The sequence below is a fragment of the Hemisphaericaspora subhashii genome (assembly GCF_019202705.1).
Source record: "Hemisphaericaspora subhashii strain CBS 10753 chromosome Unknown scaffold123, whole genome shotgun sequence".
NCBI classification, from domain to species: Eukaryota; Fungi; Ascomycota; class Pichiomycetes; order Serinales; family Debaryomycetaceae; genus Hemisphaericaspora; species Hemisphaericaspora subhashii.
The window spans coordinates 26,384-37,521 of NW_026057359.1; the positions used below are offsets into that span (position 1 = coordinate 26,384).

The following is an 11,138-nucleotide window of genomic DNA, read 5'->3' on the forward strand; positions in this document are numbered from 1 at the left end:
CTAAGTATGAGTAGTATTGTTAAGAAGTCAACTCACTTCACTCCAAAAGTGAAGAAAGCAATCAAAAGAAAGACAGCAACCCCAACTTCTTCAGGAACACAAAAATCAATCACCCCAGCCTCACCACCAGCATCACAAATTGATTATAAGCAACAACAACAACAACAACCTGAAACCAAACAAGATCAGTCACAAACACCAATCCCATATCTAGAATCACCTCCAAGTACGCAGATACCTCTCACCCAAGCACCAGAAGATAATGCAAGCAAACCTGCTTTCAGATTAACACTATCAAGTGACGCACCAACTACCACCACCACCAAAGAAAAAGAAAATGACAACAATGAAGAACATGAAGATATCGACCCTAAAGATGCTTCCAAAAAGCTAGAACACCAATCACCACCACCACCTGTACTGACTTCGGCAGTAATATCTGACGATGAAGAACTGATATTCAAACCAACGACAATGGATTCCAACACCAGAAGTCGTCGACAATCTTCTTCTGGATTCAGTCAGAGGAGATTATCAGGCATACATCCCCCAGGAATCCGTAGTAGATCCGGTTCAGTATCTATGAAGCAACATCCATTAGAGGATTCTAGTATTGGTTCTTCTACCCATATCCCGGCACGAATTGGAATTCCAATCGCAAAACCTATCAAAAGAAGAAGATCCCTGGCACAAAGCCGGACTGGGGCTGCTATGAAGAGAATGTCCGTGCTTAGTAGTATGGGAACAGTTTCTAGTGCGTCGGTAATAAGTACTGCGATTACGACTAAGGAACATACTCCTGCTCCTGAAGAAAATCCAGTACAACAACAACTACTGACTTCAACGAAAGATGGAACCACTCCTCCTGGATCTCCAAAAACAAGCAAAAAAGGAGTAAGTGCCGAATTTGTGGTTGGAATTGATCCTATTTCTAAGAGATTAAGAAAATTTAGAAGAAAAGATGCGCCAAAACAAGAACAACCCGATCGAGTAGTTGACGCGGAGGGAAATATCATAGAAGCGGAAGTCATACCTGATGAACCTGAGAACTTGATCACTACAATCTCCAGTGTATATCAATTGCCGAGAAAGGTTAAGGATGAAGATGCTGACTTGTTTGGAGAAGTGGAGGTTGATGTTGAAGAAATGACAATGGCGGAATTATGTAAAGCAACATTACCAGTTGGGAAAGTGAGTGAAAACTTCCAACTTGTTGTAGAAGCAAAAAAGACCCTCAGTGAACAAAGAGATGAAAGAAGGCGAACAAGAGAGATCGCAAGAGCCGAACGGGTTTCGTTGGAAGAAGCAAAAATGATTAATGAAAAGCAGAAAAGAGAAGAAATGAGAAAGAGAGGTGAACAAGTTGATGATGACGAACCAGACCAATCCAAACCTGGCCCTAGCAAAAAGAGTTTCTTAGATGAAGATGAACCACCAAAATCAGCTCCTAGTTTACAATTAACTATGACTGATGGTAAAATATCCTTTAATGAAGATTCTGCCGTTGTTGTTAAGCCTCGTGCTGATGCAAGTGGTAGATCAGTGGAACAATCTAATCCCTTTGCCAATCCAATAACATCAACTACATATGGGAAACGAACGCATACTGAAAAATGGACCCCAGAAGAATTGGTTCAATTCTATAAGGCTATTAGTATGTTTGGTACTGATTTCTCGTTGATATCTCAATTATTCCCCTATCGAACCAGAAAACAAGTCAAGGCGAAGTTTGTACTTGAAGAAAGAAGACATCCTGAAGTGGTTGAAATGGCATTAAAGAGAAAACTTCCTACTAATTTTAACGAATATTGTGAAAGTACCGGTAAGTCAATTCAAACTTTGGATTATTATAATGAAGAATTGAGAAAGGTTAGATTAGAACATGAACAAAGTTTGAGTATGATTATGATGGAAAAAGAAAAGGCATTGAAGGAAGATGCTGAAGCTAGTAGAAGAAGAGAAATTGAAATTAGAACTGGGGCTAAACCAATGTCTAGAGCTGAAAAACTTAAAGAGTTACGGAAGAATGAAATGGTGGTTGGGTCAATTGATGAAATTAAGAAACAAAGAGAAAATGAAGAAATTCTAAAACAAAGTTAGATCTTTGAAAGTTTTTATCTGTGTATTTTGTGTAATAGACGAATGTTTTATGTATTTGACATGTATGAGTATTCATATAGTGCCTTTGATTCTCTGTCTATGTAAAGTCAAGTAAGAAGGAGTCTGCGAAATTACACTTTTGGTGTAATACATTGTACAGTAACAATAAGAAAATTGCAAAAATTCACGTGACCTATTGTGACTCAGATTTTTTATTTTTTTTGAAGAGATTTAAAGATTATCGAGAGATTTAACTTTTTCAAAACCCATTTAGCTCCTATTTTCTTTTCTACTCCTTTTTGAAGAATATTTCACTATTGATTTTCATTATGATATATATGTAAGATTAGATTCGTCCAACTCCCAACTTCATCATCACCATCAACAACACTTAAGCCCAATGTCCTCCCCGAAAGATTATAACTTGGAGATTACTCCATCATTGGATGAATCGAATTTAAAATCATTAAATTTACTAAAGTTTACAGTTAATCATAAAGAAAAGGATTTCATAAATAAATATAAGTCATTACTACTGGTCATATTAGGATGCAGTTTAATCGCTGTTATAGGAAATTCTTATTTGAAAACTTCCAACGTCACACACACAATTAGGGACCCATATGTTATAATTCTATCATTAGCCTTACTGGTAATTCTCCTAAGACAAACACCAGAAGATACACTTATAGTTATACGAGGATTTGGAGTACAATTAAAAACTAAAAAGGCTTGGAGATTTCAAAATTCAACTGACTCCTTCATTCCTATAAAAGATATGATCGATTTAATGATTCATGAAGGATTTCATGGCTATGGACAAGTGATATTTTATCTTTGTGTGTTGACTAGATCAACTGCAGGAAAAGGGGACAATGTTATAAAAGTGGTATTTCCGGAATTCTTACCTAGGAAAGATATTTTATTAACTGTGTGGAAATCAAGTAGAGAATTGTTATTTGGTAGTACCAATAGATATTGGAGAAGAGTTCCTGGAAAAGGATTGAAGCAGATTTAATATAAAAGTTTTTACAGTTGAATTGATTTCATAACCTTGTGTATGTGTATTATTCTATAAAGTGTGTAGTCTCTCCAAAGTAGACAATGATATTAAAAATACATAAAAAAAACTCCCAACCCAATTAATGTACAATAAAAATAATAATAATAATGATAAAAAAAGACGTGTGATTTCATAACAAACCAGTTTGTTGAAAAGCTTCAGCTTCAATAACAATGTACCTGTTGTTGTTGATGTTTGTAATCGTAAAATGTAGTAATGTGTGGAAATAACAAAAAATAGAAAAACAATTCCGAACGGGTTGTTAGTGATTTAATGTAGCAGTAGTAGTAGTAGTAGTAATGTGTTTAGTTTTGACCTAATTGTCTGAAAACATGCCCAATGTTTCTTCTTTCAGCAAAGCTGGCAACACCGAAACTGGCTACAGTATAGAATGCAGCAGCGGCCATTGCTTTTTGTCCTTGTGGACTTCTGGCAAACATACGCAAAGTGGTAGCTAATACGGCTGGATTGGCAAATTGATTAGGAAGTAGCATTTGTAGTTGTTTTATTATATGTAATGTGTGTATGTATAAGTATTAGAAGACTTATTAGATGATGATGATGATGAAACGAATAGAAAGGAGGGGAGGAAGAGTAAAGTTTAAATATGGAAAATTTAAGGGATATTTATACTTCAATTAAATAATTAATCCTCAGGCGACTTAAATCATCGTTTTTCTTAGTGGTTAAATCTAAAATTAAATCATCCTCGATGAGTTAATAGCCAGAAGTATAACGTGTATCCATCGCGTCACTGTTTTAGAATGTCAAAGTGAATCGGGTGATTCTAAGGGCTAGAAAATAATTTATTTTTAATTTTTTTGCCTTATTAGTTTTGGCTGCAACCGGAACATTTCCAGAATTTTTTCCTTTTTTATTATTTTTTAAATTTTTTAGTCGGGCAACAAAGAAAAAAGAAATTTACGTCACCAGATAGGCGACCAAAAAAATTTTTCATCGTTTGAGAATTTATCCTGAGTCATGACTCAATTTTCCGATTGGGTCACAGCTGCTTGATATCTTGATATCTATAAAAAGAAAAGATAGAGGTCAGTATTATTTAGGCACGTTTTCGTATATTGAATAGTTTGTTGTTAAACTCATCCCACGTCACTGGATATGTAAAGAGGGCTGGAGGAAAGATATGTGTCCTCAAGGAGATGTGGCAAACCACACACTCTGTTCAAATTGGTAGGAATGTCAGGATATCCATGAAACGAAGTGTTGCCTGATATTTATTTTTAGCTCCCTAAATATCACGGAGCTTGTCGAAACATTTTTTCCGACTTTTTCCATTTAAATTTCTAGTCATCGTGTTTAAAATCGCCTCATTACCGAACACACACCCCTTCTAAGGAAAAGGATGGTCCAGGCGTGTCAGGGAGATGCGGCATATTTGATTTCCACTGGTGTGTTCAATGTACGACAACGTAGGAATATTTTCAAACAAACCGTGGTGGCATATGGAAATCATTTGATTTGGGTTAATTCATGCATATTCCCGTTTTTGGCCATTGGCGGCATTAGAAATATTGATATCTTAATTATTATTTGACCATTCATTTCTGATTACCTCTAGTCTAGTCATTAGTCAAAAATGCAAGATCCCGTTTGGAATGTCTAAAAGATGACTCCTTTTTTCTATAGCGAAAAAAAATTTTAAAACCTTAAAGTCAATTTTTTCTTGGATGTTCCCTTTATCCGACAAACCCAGATCTGGTGCACAATATGAAACAATTTGAAGTTCTATTGTTATAATTTCAATCATAGACCATGTAGGATGCAAAAATGGCAAAAATAATGAAGGATGCGAGGTTCGAACTCGCGCGGACACTGTCCAGTAGATCTTAAGTCTACCGCCTTAGACCACTCGGCCAACCCTCCATTTGTTGAGTTTTGGAGTTTGGAATTTTTACAACTCTAGACAAAATTATCAGCCTTTCGATTTTATTTTAGTCAAATATCTTGTTGTTTCTGAAGGTATAAATCAAATTTAATGAGTATAAGTGAATGTCAGATCCATTGAGAATGTGAAAGAGAAGTTTTGAGTCGATTGCTTAATTTTTGGATGTGTAAATGGGGCAATAGTGTTTTATTTTTTTTTTACCTTAAATTTGGCTGAAATTTGGCTGCAAACTGTCAGTTTTCTTCAATTCATACAAAGATTTCCAATTTATTTGGAAGTTTTACAACTCCCATATTTTTTTACACAACTCCCATATATAACTTAGGATACCCAATGGCCACTTGAATAGTAATCATTTCCTAAAATTTATAGCTGTCAACCATTGGAATAAGATTCGCTTCTTTAAGAATAGTATCAACTTCATCAAGGAGAAATTTTGCCCATTCTATATGCTTAATTGACCTGCATCAGAACAGTTGTGTATAATCTTTACAAATCTTATACAAACTTATTCCCATATTAAACCTAGAAAACAGAAAGAGTTAGAACTTGTAAAAACATCACAATTATATTATTTCCAAATAAGTAGAAGTTATAAGAAAAGAAAAATATCCTCCGAGAAACCCACTTTCGATTGTTAGAGTATCAATTATTAGGCCAACAATAGTCATAAGAATACAAGGGGATTGTTAGCTCTCTCTAAGCTACCGTAATATTATATATAAGAGTCTTTGTTTGTGCTCAAATCGTTTCATAAAATTGGCTGCAAAGCCCTTTAAATAGAAAACCTCACTTATCAAAATCTTACACAAAAATTCATATTTCCACAAATTGGGAATTCTATCTGCATACCTTATCACCGAAAACACCGCTTGAACACCAGAGACGGAACCCATAAAATTCTTGTTAAGGAGGGTTTATTCGTTTTAGTGATATTTCTCTAAAAAAGTCTTTTGCGCTTTTGCTACATTGCCTAGACAACTCCACTTCATGTAAGAAAAAAATTGGGTTGACGCAAACAGATGATACAGAAAATGTCGTTCGTTTTACGAAAAATGGTTTAAGGTGGCGAGTGTCCTGATAATAGGAGGGTCTATGGACTGAGATCGAAGACATTCGCTCAAAGATTTTGGTGGAGGGACTAGTGCAATTTACTTCTTAGATGTGTGGTCTCATCAGGGAGAAAATGGCTGCAAAATTGTAGTCACCTAATATTGAAGTATCCCATACAGAAGTATTCAAGAAGTACACTACTTCATATTTCTCCAGATTACCTCAATTTAAATATCTGATTATTTAATTGACATTAAAGTAAATTGAACTTGGTGTAAACATGACTCAATTGTTTAATGGACAATCGCTCGTTCAATGGATATCAGAATTGGTGAACGGTGAATGCGGGCTTACAAAACCAAACATAAAGTTGCAACCCGTTGCTGACATTAGAGATCCTTCAACTAACTGTTTCTTCCATAAGAGACTCCTTATGAGAGTTTCATAGAAAAAGAACGATATAAATTTATTTTTTGAGCTATTATATCAATTTGCCATACAATTTGTGCGTATTAATAACGGATATATGCAAGGGACGAACACTAATGTTCAATCCATATAAGAGAGGTATTTTAATGTAGTTGCTTACATAGCTGCGTTGAGAGCGTGAATGTTTCCACTGGTTTTCTACCTCTTGGACTTCTTTTAAGTAGTTCTTATCCAAGATACTATCAATTATGTTTAGTCAAAATAAATAATTCTCTCATTGAAGTACCAAACGTACTCCATAAAATAAGAATGTCAAAATGCTCCGTTCCGTTGGGTTGCATCTTATGTCCAATCAGCATCGTAAAGTTCACTATAAAGTACATCTGGTAAAGAAGGATTAAATTGCTGCTTCCAATATAATGTCTTCCATCTTGTATACTCAGTTGCTTCTGGGTTCATTTGTAGACCAATCCAGATAAAGGTAGCACTATTTACTCATAATATTATAACTCAATTTTTGTAGTAATGTATCGAAGAAAGTTTTTTTAGTCAAATAATTAGTTTATCCTATCAATTTAAGATGTCTCTTTGTATATTACTTCAATCATTTGCTTTGCGACGGGGACTAGGTGGTTTAAAAATTTCTCATATACTGAATCTCGCAATTTATAGTGAATCATAGAAAGAGTAGCTTCATCTTTTATGTTGTTGGTTCTTGATGGTCTGCGTTGGTTGCAAAAAAAAAAGTTCCCACTCAAAAACCAAAAGATTAACGGGACAAATTATTCTCCAACAATAATATCTTCTTGCCTATAAGCAATGGAACAGAACGAATCCTTCTCTTGTAAAGTTCAGTGGAAACAGGTCAGAAGTCCTTTCGAAGCAAGGGGATTACCACCAGATTACTTTTTATATTTGCTTGTTATTTTTGCTGAGTTGGTCCAAAAAAATCACAATGTCCAGGGCGAATAAACTTTTATTAATCAATTAGTCACCATTGATTTATAGAGAGACCTTTAATTAACTCGGAGGGAAACGAACCTGACCACATTGTTTCTAAATAACATTCATTGCATGTCTCCACATTTCAATACAGTTCGCACTCTCATCCACTCAGGGTACTTACAACCGAGAGAAAAAAATACTGAAAAATTTCAATCCCAAGATATAAACTCCATATTATATTCCATCACACCCTGAATGCAACAAAATAGATGATTAACAAAAGATACATAACTACAACAACCACAACTGCTCTCAAAACAGTTCCAAAATTTTATGGATCCCAATTCTCGAAATTCAAATATTCAAAAACCATACCTACACATGAAGTCCTCACCAAACTAGGACTAATCCAATATCCTCGTGCTGGATTAGTGAATTGGGGTCCGATGGGACTCACCATCATGAATAAGATAAGTGATATTATTCGTACCCGTATGAATGAGATTGGATTTGAGGAATTGAGTCTTTCATTATTGAGTCATAGAACATTATGGGAAAAAACTGGACGATGGAGTAGTGGTGGAGAATTATTTAAATTGAATAATGATGAATATTTATTAGCTCCTACTGCTGAAGAAGAAATCACTGAATATGTAAATAGGAATTTAAGTAGTTATAAGGAGTTACCGGTTTTATTATATCAAATAAATCCCAAATTTAGAGATGAAAAACGTCCAAGAGGTGGATTACTTCGAGGAAAGGAGTTTCTTATGAAGGATGCATATAGTTTTGATATTAGTGAAGCGAAAGCAATGGAAAGTTATGAAAAGGTCGTGGGGGCATATCATAAGATATTCCAGGATTTGAAATTACCTTATATTAAAGCCGCTGCTGATTCGGGTGACATTGGTGGTTCTTTAAGTCACGAATGGCATTGTATTGATAAGACGGGGGAAGATACCGTTTTCACCTGTGATTCATGTCATCATGTTTCAAATGTTGAAAAAACTTTGTCATACCCCGAATCGGTTGACGAGACTCAACTGGGGGAAGTCTCAGTGAGATATTTCATGACAGAAGATAAATCTACTTTAGTTTGTGCATATTATCCAACTTCAAGAACTCTTGAACCTAAATTTGTTAAACAAGAATTACCAGATATTGATCTTAAAATATCCAACCAGGAAGAAATCTTACAAGAATTTTCAAACGAAGAAACATTAATTTCCAAGCATATAATTAGAGTCATGGATTCTAGATTGCATTCAAGATCGAATTTCCCAGATTTCCCAATAAAATTCATCAATAGATCTTTAATGACTACCTTAACCGATATTCCAATGGTTCTTGCTGAAGAAGGAGAGATTTGTGGTATGTGTGAAGACGGTACCTTAACTTCTAAACATGCTATTGAATTAGGTCATACTTTCTACTTGGGTGATAAGTATTCCAAACCTTTGTCTTGTAAAATCAGTGCACCTAATGAAGACGGCAGAATGGACCAAAAGCAAATTATGATGGGTTGTTATGGAATTGGTATTAGTAGAATTATTGCCACTGCAGCTGAGATATATCGTGATGACGTCGGATTAGTATGGCCAAGTACGCTTGCCCCATGGCAAGTTACTGTAGTTGAAGTGGGTAAGGAAAACCAGGAAAAGTTTGGCGACTTCTTTGAAGTATTGAATAAACAAGGAATTGATTATCGTTATGATAATCGTGATTCAGTATCGTTTGGAAAGAAGATACGTGAATCCAATACTTTAGGTATTCCATTATGTGTGATTTTAGGTAAACAATACCCAATGGTTGAAATTGAAATTAGAGGAAAGAGATTATTGGGAGAAGATCAAAAATGGAAACAATCATTTGAAGCGTATAAGGATAAGATTGAATGGGAAGTCAAATATGACGACAAAGGAAATGATATTAAACATATTGTACATAAGGATGGGTTGGTTACCGTTGTAAATAGTTTATTACAGGATATGTAATGTAAGTAGAGAACCATTTAGACAGAGAATAATAAGATTTAATAACACAAAGATATTTATATATTAAAGTTGTAATTGACAATACAAAAAGACAAAAAGGTTTAATGAAATAAATTTAAAAGCAGCAAATTGGATAAAATGCTTTGAACTAATCATACAGTATGAGTTCCCACAATTAATCGTTATATATATATAAAAAAAACACTAGCATTCTAAACAAAACCATAGAGAATAAGTAAAAGTATAATCCCTGATTAGTACTCTCTTAATTCTCAACCTGCTCTCTTTCCTCTCCGTTTTCATCTTTTTCCCTTTTTATATCCCTACAGTTTCATACTAATGGTACATTTTCAAAAGAAGTAATTAGGCATGTATCTATGACGTGAATTTACCAGTGATCTTTGCAAATACATGTAAGATAATAACTGAAAAAATGAAACCAACAGCTAAAAATAATACGACTAAAGGATCAACTCTTAAACCTTGAGCTTCATCAGTGAACAATTTCATCATTGTAGAAGAAGAACCACCTGCACCTGCAGATCTTGTGGATAATGGCATTGCGTTTGAAGATTGAGCCTTCTTGTCAGCAGTAGACTTTCTTTTGGCTGCACTTCTTAAACCACCTGGAGCTTGAACTGAAGAAGAAGACTAGAAAGAAAGTTAGTTAGTATTGAAATCTGCTTATATATAAACCACTTTATGGAATTTTCCACCTGTTAGTAGCACATACCATTGCTGTATATATAATTTGTGTGTAATGTAAAATGATAAAATTGGGTAAAGTTGTTTTATCAAGAGTTCAATTTTTTTTGGTTCATATTTTTGTTTCGTTGTTCGTTGTTCGAAATTTTCGTTGCGTTGATGAAAAATTTAGAATGAAAGGAACCAAAAAAAAAAAAAAATAAACCACGCATTTGGTAGCGATAAGGACAAACAAGCCGCACCCTTGTGGTTGAAAGCTCAGACTACTAAGGCAAATGGATCTTCGACAGCAGTTCCCATAGCATTACCTACCCCACATAGGAAAGAGTTTGTACTTGATGAGATTCATCTACTCAAAGACACTCTTGTTCACGTAAAGTTCATTTAATGAATCCCAAAAAAAAAAAGAGGGATAATAATATTTAGGCTTCGGTACATTCATAAAGTCGTATGCTGCGAGTTACACTTTTGGCTGCTCAGTACTGGTAAGTAGAGAGTTGTATATAGGCGAAACAGAGAAAATCAATAGTCTTGGTTAGTTGTGAGAGTTCATAGTTTTGGATAGAACTTTATGTATTAACAGCCTCAAGTGCACCAGGTCAACGCTACCAATTAAAAATAAAAATTAAGTGAGAGAAATTGAATGAGAGTAAAATAAAAATTTAAAATGGGAGGGAATGAATACAATAAAATAAATTTTCCTGTTTGACCAAAATTTTCTTTTCCCTGTGAGAGAAACGGTTTTTTTTTTTACTTTCTATCTTTCTTTTTCCAGAAACATTACAATAGTACTCAACCAATCCCAAATCCATTCCATCAATACTGTTTGATTGTATTAGTCACAACCTCCTAACCTCAATCATCCTAACCGAGAACCATTCTACATAACTTGATATATTCAATTTTCATAATATTTGAATAGAAATCAATCGATTCAGTATTT

General features: G+C 34.5%; 4 protein-coding genes across 4 annotated transcripts; 3 read left to right on the forward strand and 1 right to left on the reverse strand. All coding sequences in view use genetic code 12, as the record gives it.

Annotated features, from left to right (window-relative positions):
- Positions 1–6: 6 nt before the first annotated feature.
- Positions 7–2,100, forward strand: J8A68_004674 (transcription factor TFIIIB subunit; the record flags this gene model as incomplete). Its single annotated transcript, XM_049408657.1, has 1 exon — positions 7–2,100. One exon carries the CDS (start codon positions 7–9, stop codon positions 2,098–2,100), a length of 2,094 nt encoding a protein of 697 aa, XP_049262051.1.
- Positions 2,101–2,500: 400 nt separating this feature from the next.
- Positions 2,501–3,118, forward strand: J8A68_004675 (phosphatidylinositol N-acetylglucosaminyltransferase; the record flags this gene model as incomplete). Its single annotated transcript, XM_049408659.1, has 1 exon — positions 2,501–3,118. One exon carries the CDS (start codon positions 2,501–2,503, stop codon positions 3,116–3,118), a length of 618 nt encoding a protein of 205 aa, XP_049262052.1.
- Positions 3,119–7,765: 4,647 nt separating this feature from the next.
- PRS (putative proline--tRNA ligase) lies at positions 7,766–9,490 on the forward strand (the record flags this gene model as incomplete). The annotated part of the gene is made up of 1 exon (XM_049408660.1): positions 7,766–9,490. The coding sequence occupies one exon, from the start codon at positions 7,766–7,768 to the stop codon at positions 9,488–9,490; it is 1,725 nt and encodes a 574-aa protein (XP_049262053.1).
- Positions 9,491–9,865: 375 nt separating this feature from the next.
- J8A68_004677 (Arf family guanine nucleotide exchange factor) lies at positions 9,866–10,226 on the reverse strand (the record flags this gene model as incomplete). The annotated part of the gene is made up of 2 exons (XM_049408661.1): positions 9,866–10,141; positions 10,224–10,226. The coding sequence occupies 2 exons, from the start codon at positions 10,224–10,226 to the stop codon at positions 9,866–9,868; spliced, it is 279 nt and encodes a 92-aa protein (XP_049262054.1).
- Positions 10,227–11,138: the final 912 nt, after the last annotated feature.